Source organism: Natator depressus, chromosome 11 (genome assembly GCF_965152275.1).
Source record: "Natator depressus isolate rNatDep1 chromosome 11, rNatDep2.hap1, whole genome shotgun sequence".
Classification (NCBI taxonomy): domain Eukaryota; kingdom Metazoa; phylum Chordata; order Testudines; family Cheloniidae; genus Natator; species Natator depressus.
Window position 1 is genome coordinate 51,561,259 of NC_134244.1, and position 16,233 is coordinate 51,577,491.

A 16,233-nucleotide genomic window follows, 5' to 3' on the forward strand; every position below is an offset into this window, starting at 1 on the left:
CTGCTACTCTGAAACCTGTCAGTTAGCTTTGTAGTAGGAGATCCAGACTAACTGACAGGTTTCAGAGTAGCAGCCATATTAGTCTGTATCCGCAAAAAGAAAAGGAGGACTTGTGGCACCTTAGAGACTAAGAAATTTATTTGAGCATAAGCTTTCATGAGCTACAACTCACTTCATCGGATGCATGCAGAGGAAAATACAGCGGGGAATGAAGTGAGCTGTAGCTCACGAAAGCTTATGCTCAAATAAATTGGTTAGTCTCTAAGGTGCCACAAGTACTCCTTTTCTTTTTGCGAATACAGACTAACACGGCTGTTACTCTGAAACCTAAGGAAACAGGGATTCTAAAACCTGATGTGCCCATTTGTTTTTATAGATATAATTATATAATAATTCTATTTCAGGGGTTCTTAAATTGTTCCTTAGTGCAGACAATATCTCAATAAAGAGATTGTTTTTGGATACCTTCCCTCCCATTTTAGGATTGCATAACATCCCTGTGGCACTTATGGCAGTTGTTTACATGGAAAAGTAGTGCTAGAAATGTCTTCAGTGCATTTTAGCAGCTCGAAACAAGAGAAAAAGTCAGTACTATTCAGCCAGTGAGCTTTCATAGACCACAGGCAATTGTTCTGTGGACCACATGGTCTATGAACCAGTATGGGAAGTGCTGATCCAAGATATTGTAGCTTATCAGTGCTGATTTCTTTTAAAATTATCACACTAGTTTTAACTCAACCTGTTGTGCTGTGTACTCTTGTATATTAGATCATAATCTGTTCAGAGAGCCATTCAATAAATGGGAGAAACAGGTTGATTTAGAGAGCCTGTTGTTCTTTGACTGTGAATCTCCTTGCTTGTGGTTTGAGTAACCTGCATTATAACATTTTGTTTTGTTATATCCAAATTACAGTACAGCAAACAGCAAAACTTTGTTACAACGCCCCCGAGTCACGTGGTTCCTCTCATTTAAGCTCCTTCTTTAATTTAGCCATCTTGGTTTAGTTATTTATGATTTTAGACCTGCATCTTTTTAATATTATTTTTTTTGTTAGACGTTAATATTTGTCATCTCAAAATTAAAATAGTGGAAAAACTTCTCCCAGCAAGAAAACTATATATATGTTCAGTCCTGTTTGTTTGAAGGGCCATCTGCCATTTAGAGGGATATTTAACAAGTCTTTTGAATCTATCACATTGGACTTATTTGAGTGTATTTAAGGCATCATTTTGACAAAAAATTGTACAGCACGATCCACTGTTCATTCTTTTTAAAAAAAAATTTTTTTCATTAAAGGCAACCTACAAAAGGAAAAAAAAGTTTCTTTCTGATCTATAAAGAAAGCCTGAAACTTTAAGTCCCCACTGCCGCTCCTCTGGCCACTTACGCAGAACATCAGGTTTGGTGTAAGATGGACTACTCTGTGATGACAGGAGAACTAGTGAAATGGTAATCTCATAAAAGCAAAGAGTGTGAATGTTGAACAATGAGAGGAGTATGAATTTGTAGTCAGATTGTTAGTGTTTTGTTTTTATTAACACCAATATAAATCCCATGATTAATGTTTTGAATAAAGCAAGCTTTTGTTCAAGATTCAACATCCTTGCCCCTTTCAATTAAAGTTGCCAGAGGTTATAATAAATATCACAGATACCTCTCATAGGTCCCCCATTAAAAGCAGAGGGAGAGATGACTTCATATTCTTGATGTCTCTAAGATGAAGAGATGAGCAAAACAAAAATGTAACCTTTGCCTCCCCCTCCGCTCCCCAACATCCAGACCTTCTCTATATCCCATAAAGAAGCAAAAAAGTACACAGATGTCATTTTAAAAAATCCTTATAGGTCCTTCTTATAGATTTGGTAACATAGGTCCCAGTTCCTTTAATGTGTGCAGAATCTAGCCTGTGATGATTAGATAAAGTGGAATACATTAACAAAACATGCATTTCCCTTTGTAAAAGGGAGGGAAGATGGTGTCACGGAGTGTGGGGGAGTCCAGGCCCTGCACCCCTCTTCCTGGGATTCACTGAGACTCTCAGCCAGCCAGTAAAACAGAAGGTTTATTGGACAACAGGAACACAGTCCAAAACAGAGCTTGTGGGTACACCCAGGATCCCTCAGTGAAGTCCTTCTGGGGGAGCAGGGAGCTTAGACCCCAGCCCTGAGGTTCCCTGTGTTCCTCCACCCAGCCCCCACCTGAAACTAAACCCACCCAGCAGGTTCCCTGCTGCAGCCTCTGTTCACATTCCCGGGCAGAGGTGTCACCTCCCCCTCCCCCTCCTGGCTCAGGTGACAGGCTCTCAGGTCTCCCGTCCCCAGGGCACATTCCCAGGTCAACACTCCCCCCTCCCTGCTGTGTCACATCGTCACAGATGGAACAAGAATGAACCGTCTTTAACATTTCAGTTACTGATCTTTTTCTCAGTTTATATTTTATAAAGTCATGAGCTAGATTTTGAAATACTTTTAGTGTGTTAGCCCATACTGTAATAGTAGAACTACATAGTTTAATATATTACTTGTTTTGGAACAGCATAAAATTACTTAACTGTTTCGTTTTTGCTCTGTACAAGTTTGTATAGATAAGTTATGTGCACATATGTGCTGCAGTCTCTCCACATGGAAATGTCAGAATTTTGCCTATTTTAAGGACTAAAGGACTGGACCCTTAACTACTTCAGTACATGTGGAGTAACCATTCTATATAGTATCTAATTTTTCATTTGAGATGAATTTTTGTGATTGATGATATTATTACTCTTTTTAGGAGAATTATGGGTTTGATAAAATAGAGGTGCGAGATAATGGTGATGGCATCAAAGCTGCTGATGTTCCAGTTATGGCAGTTAAGCATTATACCTCAAAAATAAGCTGTCCAGAGGATCTTGAAAGCTTGACAACCTATGGCTTTCGTGGTGAAGCCTTGGGATCAATTTGCTGCATATCTGAGGTGAGATGTGTCAGACTTTCTTGCTCTCTTAAACAATTACAAAATATAAATGTGAGGACTTTAGGTTGTGCCCACAACCTCACAGTAGAATGCTGGCTTTTATTTTTAAATGTAGAATTTGGAGAGTTTGATATCTCTCTGCTGGTTCTTCCGCTACAGTGAAAGCCACAAAGCTGCAAAGCTTGCTCATTTTGAATTCACGTTGGGATCAGTTATTGGCTCCTTATCAGATCAGTTTGGTAGTTGGTTGTGTTTCACTTTCTTGCCTCAATTGGGGAGGCAACTATTTGCACTGTGCCCTGATCCTTTCCTTTGACTCCAGTGTACGGAGGCACTCCGGAATTCTCTCATTCATCATTCAATCTTGCTGTTCTTACATCAATTGCCTTTAAATTATCGATGTGATCTGCAGTTGTGAGATCTGGTTGGACTCCTCATTGTTCCTGGCTATTCAAATATCTATGGCTGCAAAAACACCTTGTTTCGCCTTTGAATAGCCAGGAGCCTACACTCTCAGCTGGTCACAGTGATCCATGTATTTATGACCATTACAACTGAGCACTGCAGTGCACTACTATCTAGGAATGAAGCTGCTTACCGCAAAAAAGCTCTGTTTTCAAAATACAACAATCAGTCTACTAAGCAGTACAAAGCGTTGAGAGCACATCGTCCCATTGCTTTTCTGTGCACTTTCTTCCCACCTGAATACTGCGTCAAGTTCAAGTTTTCCATCTCTACCTTCAAAAGTCTCTGGGATAGGCCCAAACTAGCCACAGGACAATCATGACCTCCCATGACAGTTACTTTTCACTGAAACAATGGACTACAAGAGTGAGGTTTGAGTGTGAGAGTGTATGCATCCATGAAGCTTTGGTCTTGATCATACTAGAAACTAGGCAGAGTTAGGTCCAGAATTTGTATGGAAAATTCCTAAAGAAAGCCCAGGTGCTTCAGAAAGTGCTGCTGTTTGGCTGGATTATGGTCTCCTTCTGAGAAGACACTGAACCAATGATCTAGCCTGGTGATGCGGGGCACTATGCTGTTGTAGGTGATGTCTTTCAGATGAGATGTGAAACCAAGATGTCATCTTCTGTGGACATTAAAAAGCCCCATTGTACATTTCAAAAGAGAGCAGAGTTGACACTAATGTCTTAAGTACTGGTCTCAGCATCAGAAATTACATTACTTAAATACTAGTGGTGTTTATAATTGCAGTCTGCCTACCTAATTTGCTGCCTGTAGTTAACCATTAGCAATTATCTTTGAGAACTCTTGGAGGACTTGTGAGGTCCCAGAGAACTGAAGAAAGGCAAACCTAAGGGGAAAAAGGAGCATCCAGGAATATAGGCCAGTCAGCCTAACTTCGATACTCAGAAAGATACTGGAACAAATTATTAAACCTAGAAGGTGATAAATCATAGCCAGCATGGATTTTTCCAGAACAGATCATGTCAATCTAATTTCCTCCTTTTGACAGGGTAACCAACCTAATGGATGGGGGGAAAGAGGAGATGTGATATATCTAGACTTTGGTAAGGCTTTGGACATAGTCCCACATGACATTCTCATAAACAAATAAGGGAAATATAGTCGAGATTAAATGACTATAAAGTGGGTGGATAACTGGTTGAAAGACTACTCAAAGAGTGGTTATCGATGATTCACTATTAAGCTGGGAGGACATATCAAGAGGGGTCCCACAGACATCTGTCCTTTGTATGATTCTATTCAGAATTTTCACTAATGAGTTGGATGATGGAGAGTATGTTTATAAAATTTGTGGATGACACTGAGCGGGGTTGCAAGATCTTTGGAGGACAGGATTAGAATTCAAAATTACCTCTATACATTGGAGAATTGGTCTTGAAAACAACAAGATGAAATTTATGTGCAAAGCACTACACTTAGTCGGAAAAAGCAAATGCACAACTACGAAAAGAGGAATATGTGCTTGGCAGTAGTACTGCAGAAAAGGATTTGGGGGGAGTGTATAATGAATGACAAATTGAACATGAGCCAACAGTTGTGAAAAAGGCAGATGTCCTTCTGGGATGTATGACCAGGAGTGTCGTATGTAAGTGTGGTGGGGTACACCAGCCCCTCACTAAGCCAGAAAGGGTTAATGAGCTGCTCTGGGCTTGCCCAGCCCTGGCCCACTACTCTTACGCTCCCTGTAAGGAAATGAATGGGCAGTTAAACTGGAAGAGAATAGCTCAGTAGTGGGCTGATGAGGGAGGAGAACAGACCTCCCGTCCTTTCCTCCCTAAGGAAAGGACTTCCTCAGAACCTCTGTAGAGACTGCAGACTGCCAGAGCCCTCCAGAGGAAGGTAGGCCTGGCACAGGAATATGGAGTTTATTTTGGGGATTATTTCTTTGTTTTACTACAAGAAGGACTTTTGGATTGTCTGTACTGTTTTGGACAGGCCTGCAGGGCTTAAGGAGACTGTTGTGGGGAACCCCTGCCTAGGATGGTGTGGGGAACTACTTCAGTAAGGACCTTTGCACCCTACTGAAGTCTGCCCAGTAGTTTGTCTTAGACGCTGAAGAGCATGGTCACATATGGTGGGGAATGTGGGCGTGATCTAACCTTGCAGAAGGGGGAGATTTGAGTGACCTGGATCATCAAGTATACCAAGGTGGGAAGCAGGAGTTTTACTTACTGGGGACAACATGTGCCTTGAGTGAGTGTTGAAACAGATGGCTCAGAACCAACAGCAACAGTTCCTGCAACAGATGACAGCCCAACAGCAGCAGCTGGCCCATGAGCAAGGTGGTTAGGAGCAGGAGCAACAGTTGGTTCAACAAGTTGTGACCCCAATGCAACTGCTTGGAGTCGGGGTGGGGAAGGGAATTCCTATCTGGGGCTCATGGGAACAACAGCCGTGCTGGTGCAACTCACTAAGATGGGCCCAGAGGATGATCCAGAGGGCTTCCTTGTGACCTTGGTGGATTCACCAAGGGCAAGTCATGCCTGACTAATCTAATTGCCTTCTATGACGAGATAACTGGTTCTGTGGATGAAAGGAAAGCAGTGGACGTGTTGTTTCTTGACTTTAGCAAAGCTTCTGACACTGTCTCCCACAGTATTCTTTTCAGCAAGTTAAAGAAGTATGGGCTGGATGAATGCACTATAAGGTGGGTAGAAAGTTGGCTAGATTGTCGGGCTCAACGCGTAGTGATCAATGGCTCCGTGTCTAGTTGGCAGCCAGTATCAAGCGGAGTGCTCCAAGGGTCGGTCCTGGGGCCGGTTTTGTTCAATATCTTCATAAATGATCTGGAGGATGGTGTGGATTGCACTCTTAGCAAATTTGCGGATGATACTAAACTGGGAGGAGTGGTAGATAGGATACAGAGGGACCTAGACACATTGGAGGATTGGGCCAAAAGAAATCTGATGAGGTTCAACAAGGACAAGTGCAGAGTCCTGCACTTAGGATGGAACAATCCAATGCACGGCTACAGACTAGGGACCGAATGGCTAGGCAGCAGTTCTGCAGAAAAGGACCTAGAGGTTACAGTGGACAAGAAGCTGGATATGAGTCAACAGTGTGCCGTTGTTGCCAAGAAGGCCAATGGCATTTTGGGATGTATAAGTAGGGGCATTGCCAGCAGATTGAGGGATGTGATCATTCCCCTCTATTCGACATTGGTGAGGCCTCATCTGGAGTACTGTGTCCAGTTTTGGGCCCCACACTACAAGAAGGATGTGGAAAAATTGGAGAGAGTCCAGTGGAGGGCAACAAAAATTAGTAGGGGACTGGAACACATGACTTATGAGGAGAGGCTGAGGGAACTGGGATTGTTTAGTCTGCGGAAGAGAAGAATGAGGGGGGATTTGATAGCTGCTTTCAACTACCTGAAAGGGGGTTCCAAAGAGGATGGATCTAGACTGTTCTCAATGGTAGCAGATGACAGGACAAGGAGTAATGGTCTCAAGTTGCAGTGGGGGAGATTTAGGTTGGATATTAGGAAAAACTTTTTCACTAGGAGGGTGGTGAAACACTGGAATGCGTTACCTAGGGAGGTGGTGGAATCTCCTTCCTTAGAAGTTTTTAAGGTCAGGCTTGACAAAGCCCTGGCTGGGATGATTTAATTGGGGATCGGTCCTGCTTTGAGCAGGGGGTTGGACTAGATGACCTCCTGAGGTCCCTTCCAACCCTGATATTCTATGATTCTATGACCTTCAAATGGGTGGCAATGGTGGTTCACAGAGTCGTGGAGGAGAGCAGACGACCTGTCGTTCTTGGAGGAAAAGTATCTCCCAAGAGCCTGACCCTGTGTGATTGCCCAGAAATTGAGGGAGCTATGCTGGAGGTGGCTGAAGCTCGAAACGTGGACCAGCATTCAGATCACTGAATGTACGCTGGTAGTTTGTGCAGATACTCCCGGTTGCAGGAAGAGATGGCATACTGAAGCACTGACACAAGACACTCACTGAGACGGTTCAGCTGATGAAGAATTATATGGTTTCTGAGGCTGCATCAAGGGCACCTAGGGTGAAGCAGCTTGAGGGTCAGAGGGGAGGCCTAGCAGGGGGGATTAGCATCAGAGTGGCCAAACTTTGGGTGTGAACCAGCCACCCTTGAAAGGTCTTGGAAAGTTTCAGGGATCCTGGCCTGGCTGGAGAGGGAAACCTGGACAACATAGGTTCAAGCCCAGCCCAGAATCCTGGGGCTACCCATAGTCTCCCTGCTGAGACGACTGGGAAACAAGGGCCAGGGCTGACCATGACCACTAATGGCTGGGAAGGTCTGTTTTTCACATGGACACCCTAGTCACTACATCTTCATGGAGTTCAGTTATACCTAAGGAAGTTGTGGAATCGCTGTCCTTGGAGCTTTTAAAGAACAGATTAGACAAACATCTGTCAGGGACAGTCTAGGTATATTTAATTCTGCCTCAGTATGGGGGGGAATGGACTAAATGACTTCCTTAATTCTCTTGCCGCCATATATTTCTAAGGTTCTTCACTTCCTGACCTAAACTGATATGTATTATTGCTGTATGCTGTTAAACAAGTAGCTGTTTTTCACTCAAGAGGTGTATCTGCATTCAGAATTATTCCTATATGAAGTTAATGTAATTTTTTTTTAATAAAGGTCTCTAGGTTACTTCTGATAACCTTGATACCGTCCATGCAGATCATTTTAAAAACTTGAAGTTGCATTATAATTCAGTTTATTAATATCTGAAAGCAATTATTTCATATGTTATTGGACTGTTGACGTACTCTTGATTTTGGAAGAGGGGCTTTGGGTATCACCCAAACCATTCACTTTACTACTGAAAGAAATTATCAGGGCAGAAAATAATGATAATGGTGATGATTGCATTTTGGAATTACTTATGAAGAAACAGTTGTTCTAAAAGAACACTTGTGATACACCTTATGTTTTCTCTCACGAAGAACAGAATTTTTTAAAATCTTGTTTAAATAAATTTAAGCTCAAAAAGTCAGTTTAGAAAAGTATATTATTATAGCCATTGTTAAAAAAGCTATTCTTCATGTCGTATACTGGCACCTAGGAAAAAGAAGTAGAAATCTGCAGTTTTTAATCATGGTTTAGAAAATCAGTGTATTGTGAAGTATTTTTGTCATTAGGATGATGTTCATGGAAGAAAAAACAGACTTTTATAAAATTATTTTTGTTCTTTTTTGTTAAAGTAACTTGATGCTGAGAATCATCTCAGAACATACCTAATGTCTTCAGACCATTTTGAACTTTTGAAATCCTTGATTGACTTGAGGTTCTTTATTTCCAGGTTTTGATCACAACAAAGACAGCTGCTGATGATTTTAGCACCCAGTACATCTTGGATAGCAGTGGGCATGTAACTTCTCAGAAGCCTTCTCATCTTGGGCAAGGTAAGGTATGCTTATTGTGATGTTTTGTGTTTCTCCTTATAAGAACAATTGGTGAGATTTGGAGGTTTTTCGCCTATATATCCTACTCTGATACCCACCCATGCACATCCAAATTGAGCAGTTGTGCTGAAGAGAAACCGAAGTAAAATACTTACAGGTGCCTCACTCCTATATGATAATCTCTAGGAGCCATATCGCCACTTTCTGTGCAAAAACCAATAGAAGGGAAACCCTGGGGACTTGAGACGATCTATAGGGTTCTGTGAGCTGAAAAGCAAATCAGTGAGGCTGGGAGGGTTGTAGAAACTATGCACGGCTCATGCGGTGCCTCACAGTCTCAGACACCATCCGATGGTCCAGGGACATCTACATCGAACACATCACTGGCCACCGACAATACCAGGAGGTGTGAGCCGGAACGACATCGTGCATCAACTATGAGAAAGGGACCGAGAGACTTTTTCCATTGGACCATATGAACTGGAACCATAAACTCACTGAACATTAAATCTCACCAAATGAGGGTAAATCCATCCTCCTCATCGTATCCACTCATTATACTCGACACCTGAACATAGCCATTATATGAACAACATACCCTCATATTTCAGTGTCTGTACTTTGACCCATTAACCTTTTACCCCCGATCGGGGATATTGCAGATTATGTATTCCTTATGCCATCCGATCCTAAACCGAATTTTGCACCCCTTGATAATCTGTACCTTATTCCCTGATAACCAGAAACTTCTACACAGAAATTTCTACATTTTTTTTATTTTAACATCATCTTAATAAAATTATTAAATCTGTTAAGGATAGGAGCACTTAGATACCACAGTGAACAGAGAGTGCAAGGCCTTAATTATCCACACAGACCAGTAAAATCCTTCTGTAGATGTCCCAGCACCCCAGTCACTGGTAAATTGGTAGGCTCATATTCTGTGTTGCCAGTGGCTTTCAACACAGCCATGATATGGAGGTGGCAATGCTTAATTCGTGCTGGGGCTTGCCAGGGCTGAGCCCAGGCACCTCTGGGTTTGGCAGTTCATAGCCCTGGCACTTCAGACTTGCTATGTCAGTTATGAAAGTAGAAAAATTGCTTGAGCCCCGTCACCTCATTCGTTACAAATTAAGCACTGGGAGGTGGTCTCTTCAGTGTTGTGTTGCACAGTGAGAGATAATGTTGACATACTCAATATTAATTTGCCTATAAATTTGTTATGAACATTACACGTTTTTCCCTGTTACCATACTGTGCAGAGTGGCTGATATGACTCTGTGCCTCTGATTTTCTTGGAGTGTTCAAATGGGATGTTTTCAGCATAGAGTGGTTGCCAGCCATGCAATGGAGGAGGGGGGGAGAGCATGCTGCATAGCTGCTTTCCCTCTCTGCACAGCTTTGTGGTCTCATTTCCACACCAGTAACATGTTTTCTCTCTTTTCTGCCATATAGCAGAGGGGAACAGATGGCATTCAATAAGAGGTAACATTTGGCACTAATTTCTGAGATGTCCACAAGAACTGAGTCAGTAATTCATAAATCTCCATTTAAAAATATGCTGTTTTGCAGTGAGAATTTCAGACTAAGGATCATCATTAAGAAGTATAAGTCATAGAAGAGTAGTATTGTCCCTTCCTCCAACACCAATGCCCTGTTCTGACACCAGCGCTGCCAGTCTACCAAGCAATATCAGATGTCCAGGGCCTTGCAAGTTGGCATCCTAGTGGTGGTGCGGGGGGGAAAATCTGTGACATTGAGTCTGACTATATGATAAGTGTAACTTGTTTTATTTATGCACATACACCCCTGGGAGCAGAAGTGGTCAAATGCTATGCAGGGAAATCCTTATTTCAGGAACCTTAGCCCAACACCAAATGACAGGCTCAGAGAGAGCAATTCTGCCTCAAGAACTGATTCTAATCAGAGACCCAGGCAGAGAGCAAACTCTGATTTCTCGCACAGTTGTCTCTCCAACCACCACTGCGTCTACACACAGCTTTCTTTTAATTCTTCATTGTTATTCCTGCTGGGGCCAGAGTACCTGGCTGAGATGCGAGCAACTGTATCTATGTGTGATAATGACTCAGATGTAAGGTCAGATTCTGATCTCTGTTATGCTGGTGTAAAACAGTCACAGAGATTTGAGTCTGGTCCTTGGTTTTAAGAAGTGACTCAGTGAGATCTCAAACACCAGTTACCATCTTTAATTTTCCAGGTTCCTTCTTATATTCCTGTTGTTATGGCAGTTGTCAGCAAGTGGTGCTGTTGCATATTCCTGGTCTTCCAAGTGCTTTTTCTTCGTGTGTTGGGAAATGTTCAGTCTTGTGAAGACATGCTGTGTTGTTAGTTCACAATGTGTTGTGCATGCATGAACCAAAGATTTCCTTTTATTTCCTAGCCTTGTAACTATTTTTTAAACATATGGGACGAAAGCTTTGAACTTCAGATCTCTCTTTTACAACATGAATAGCCATCAACACTGTATTTGGGAAATTTTGTTAAAGGTAATCCTGTGAAGGGTTTCTGGCAGATGATACTACTGGGCACAAAGCAGAATTCCTACAAGTCTCTTCTCTGCCATGGCTAAACTGTTCTTTTTTAAAAAGCTTTTAATGGTCTGGGTGGTGTAGCAGCAAGCCAGAGTCTGTCCCACTATTCCAGCAGTGGAAAGCTGTGGAACAAACACAGGATTGTGAGTCAGAAGAACAGAGTGACTTCAGTCGCTTAGGTCAACAATTTTTTAAAAGTTCTGTAATTTTAGGTGTCTAGAACTCTGGGTGTCTATCTTGAAACTAGGGTGACCAGACAGCAAATGTGAAAAATCAGGACGGGATGGGGGGTAATAGGAACCTATATAAGAAAAAGACCCAAAAATCTGGACTGTCCCTATAAAATCAGGACATGTGGTCACCCTGTTTGAAACAACGTGGGCCTGCTTGTCAGAATAGTTGAGCATCCACAAGTACAACTGAAGTCAGTGTGGAGCAGCTGCTTCTCCGAACCTCTGGAAATCAGGCTCTAAGTGACTTGAGATAAATTCTCAAAAGCATGGACATTTTGTACCTTAAGCTTTCCCCACCTGTAAAATATGTAATAATATCCACCTTTTGTAAAGAGCCTTGAGATCTAAGAATGAAAAGTGCTATATATGTGGAAAGTATTATTATATAGGGAGAGAAAAGTCTCTCACAACCTCAGAACATGTGTAATTCTCAAAAGGAGAGCAGACAAACTAGTAAATCTCACAGAAGTCCTGCAAGAATCAAATCAATGAGTGTCCTACAGCCTCAGCGTATAAACAAGCAGACAAATCTCTGAGGCCTCCAGTAATGAGAACAGAAAAGTCTCTCACAGCCCCACACAAGGAACAAACAAACTAATCTCTCCAGACTCTAATGAGAAGTGAACAAGGGATTTTCCCCCATCTCTAGCAGGAAAAAAATCCAGTTGCACCTGGAAGAGAAAAGAGGTCTCTTACCGAGCCAAGAAGTTATCACAGAAACTCTCTGCGTTGTTAAGCAGTTCAGTTCAGCTGAACGTCTAGCCCATGTCTTTCCTGTGTATGCTGTGCTAAATTGTTTATGATTTGAAAAGCTAGATAACGTACTCACAGGTAGCATAATCAGTTATTTTCTAAATTCCAAAGTTTTGGAAGTTCTCAGGGCACTGGAGAACTTCTGATCTCCTCTTAGCCATACACAGGTGCTCATACGTGACTGAGATTGAGACCAGTGAATGAGTTATAAATTGTCTGAATACAGAAAAGGTGCATTCAGTAGTACAAGAGCCATAATTTTCTTTCTTCTTGAGGAGTAAAACACACACAAACGTGAATTATCTGATGCATTGACAGCACCCTTGCACTTGCCACCTCCTTCTCCCTTCTTTTTCACAGTAGACCTTTGTCCTTGTACAGAATATGTAGATTATCTTTCACATCAGTTCCAGTGTAAACTATATTTTGCTCCAGCAGAAAGATGTTCGCTGTTTACTACTCCTATCTGCTTTTGGATTGGAGGATCAACTCCGATAACAAAAGGTAAATGGAGAGTTTATTTCCCCTTGCTTCAAACAAGTCAACTCTGCACGTTTCTATCAATGAATTACACAGAGACACAGACTGTGTACAACTTCTTCCCTTTGTTGTCTTGTAATAAAGTTCAATAACCTATCGTCTTATTGATAGACAAGGATAATTTTATTGCACTGTGTAATGCAGTTTTAAGCAAAACATTTTAAATATTTACAAAGTTCTTTAGTGCTAAAGGGTATCTTTCTCTGCTGCTTATGTTCTTAGTATCTGTACTTCATGTTTTATCTCTCACATACTGTACACCAACTTTTCAGTAAAGCTAATTATCAAAAGAAAGGTTGGGTGGTCAAGCTGGAGTTCCTGGAAAGTCCTAGAATTCTGCTACCCTTGTAATGAGAAAACAATTGTGTTGTATTAAGGAGGCACGAGATTGGTTGATATCATAAAGGATTGTTGCTTTACAGGTACACTTGATATAGCACAACAGGATGTCTGCATTTATATGGTATGAGTTCCAAATCCCACATTGCAAAGACACTACAGAAGTTATTGCATTTTAATTTTATTAATGTTGGAATGTCAGTGCAGAAAACTCTAGGGGCCTTTGTAAGAAAAGCAAATGCAAGCGGCTCAAGGCTAAACTGGATGACTAAACTGGCATCCCAGAGAAATCGGACAGGATAGGGCTTACTACTGAAACCTAATAAAAATGTGCTAGTCGAGACTTCTTTTGCACCTCTCTTCAAATAAAAACGTTCCACATCACTTTCTGTTTTCCTGCATTAGTCTGATCCTGTTCCCAATTAAGTCAATGGCAAAACTTCCATTGACTCTAATGGTGCTGGATTTGGGCCTTTTAGATCACAAACATGTTTTGCATTGTCAGTGAGAACATTTTTTTAAAAAACCAGGGGGATGATAGAGAACTTGGGAGGAGCAAAGCAAACAGGTAACTTTTCTAGCAGTAAATGTATATTTTGTGTCCACTTTTCAATTTTTGGGCACATAGAAGTGCTGTTCTTAGTTCCCATGTGAATTTTGACTCCCTAGCTTTGACTCCCACATTTCACATCTTTAGTTTTTAAAATGAACTCCCATGTCTGTCCAGTGTATTGTCTCCTGACTTGACTATTGTAGGCTCTTCTGCCCTGACCTTCCTCCCTCTCTCCCCTCAAGTCCATTCAGAACACTTCTGTTAAGATTATTTTGCTGCCTGTCATTCTTAGTCTTCTCCCACAATTTGAAGTTCCTCCATTGACATCCCTTTCTCTACTGGGTCAAAATACGAGCTTGTGATTCTTGCCTTGGAAGCCCACCACAACTTGTATCTTATCATTTTGCCTCCTGCCCTCCATCAACAGTACCAGCCTCCACCACTCTTTCTGTCTGCTTCTCCAACAGTATTTTCAGTCTTTGTTTCATGCCTTAAGGTGACTGGGGAAGAATGTTCTCTAACTACTCTTGTCTCCTCAAGACCTACTTCTACTGTGATGCCTTTAGAGGAAATTACCAACCTGTAATGATTAGGTATGGGGCCATTATAGAATGCTGACATTTATCTTATTTATTTGCCCTCTGTAAACACACATTCTTGTTACTATTCTCCTTTTCTCCTTCCTCATGCCCTCTGTTTTTTGTTTGTTACACGCACTTGTTGCACCTTCTCTAAATGAGATTGCAGGGTGTTTGTGGCATCTTTTATATGGTGGGAGCTTCCAGGTGTCACTGTAATATAAATTATCATAATAAGATATGGTTGAAGAAGGGAGGGAATGAAAAAAAATTCTCTAGCCTTAAGATACTCAGTTTATGGCTTTCAAGCCACATGTAGCTCTTCAGGGACTTTTATGCAGTACTTGTGGATTCTACCTATCTTATTGACCTAATCTGTCTGGACTCAAGCAAAACCACCATCGCATCAATTACAGGAACGGTCCTAATATTGCCTGATGTACCTGGTGTGTAAATAATGGGGACTGTTGAGCACAACCAATCATGCAGTGTGGGATCTGCTGGGATCCATTTTCCAGCCACCCATCTCACCCGTAATATGGGAGAGTGGAATTTGCACTTGAGTAGAGTTGGAGAGAGAAAGTAGAGGAGAAGAGGGTTGAATGATGTTGTTAATCATGTAGTTCAGTGGTTCTCAAACTTCTTTTTTCGTGGACCACTTGAAAATTGCTGAGGGTCTCGGTGGACCACTTAATGATCTTTCCAAATGTTGCTTGTACCATTAGCTAACTGTTGTAAAGCACTTTGAGTAAAAGCGCTGTATAAAAAATCCCTTAATAATTAATGGGTTTTTTGGAATACAAATAAAAGCACACAACTCATATTTTAATATCAGTAGTCTTACCTTTGTGATGTGATGGATGTGCCCTCCCCTGCTGCAGTAGCCCACGAGCTGGGGCTGGGAAGGAGGGGGAATTTCTCCCTCTCTCCCAAGCTGGGGCCGAAGGGGGGGTGTCTCTCCCTCTCTCCCCCGCCGCAGCAGCCACAGAGCTGAGACTGGGAAGGAGGGCCGACTCTCCCCAGCAGCCACAGACCTGGAGCTGGGGAAAGTTACCTCTTTCTCTGGCCACCACAGCCCTGCACATCCCAAATTCCCCTCACCCCCTCTTCTCACACCACTGCCCCCTTCCACCTACCCCCTATTCCCCCCAAGGCCACCACCTCACCTTACATGTGCGTCTTCTCCAGGGTCCAGGCACTTAATTAGTGGAGCCACGCCTGCTCTGGAAGTTCCGCAATGTGTTGTGCCAGTACTTAAAAAGAGTAAATGGGACAACCCAGGTAATTACAGACCTGTCAGTCTGACACTGATCCCAGGCAAGATAATGAAGCAGCTGATAAGAGACTTGAGTAATAAAGAATTAAAATAGGGTAATTTAATTAATGCCAATCAACCAGGGTTTATGGAAAAATAGATCCTGCCAAAGTAACAGTATTGGGTTTTGATGAGCTAATAATGTTTGATGTAATATACTTAGATTTCGGTAAGGCGTTTGACTTGTTACTGCAAAATTGTTTATAAAACTAGAACAATACAAAATTAACATGGCACACATTAAATAGATTGAAAACTGGCTAACTGACAGGTCTCAAAATGTACTTGTAAATAGGGAATCATCAATGGGCAGGTGTGTTTCTAGTGGCATCCAGCAGGGTTTGGTTCTTGGCCCTACATTATTTAACATTTTTATCAATGGCCTGCAGGAAAACCTAAAATCATTATGATAAAGTTTGCAGATGACCCAAAGATTGGGGGAATTATAAATACTGAAGGGGACAGGTTATTGATAATGATCTGGATCACCTGGTAAGCTGGGCGTGAGCAAACAGTTTGTTACAAAAATTTGATAATGGGCTCTTAAATC

At 41.9% G+C, this 16,233-nt stretch overlaps 1 protein-coding gene across 1 annotated transcript in view; it reads left to right on the top strand.

Annotated features, from left to right (window-relative positions):
• The window catches only part of PMS1 (PMS1 homolog 1, mismatch repair system component), an 89,087-nt gene that overhangs the window by 9,320 nt on the left and 63,534 nt on the right, over positions 1 to 16,233 (top strand). Inside the window, exons 3-4 of the mRNA XM_074967773.1 lie at positions 2,771 to 2,953; positions 8,718 to 8,820. Of these exons, the coding sequence (XP_074823874.1) occupies positions 2,771 to 2,953; positions 8,718 to 8,820 (286 nt within the window). The remainder of the gene's footprint in view (positions 1 to 2,770; positions 2,954 to 8,717; positions 8,821 to 16,233) is intronic.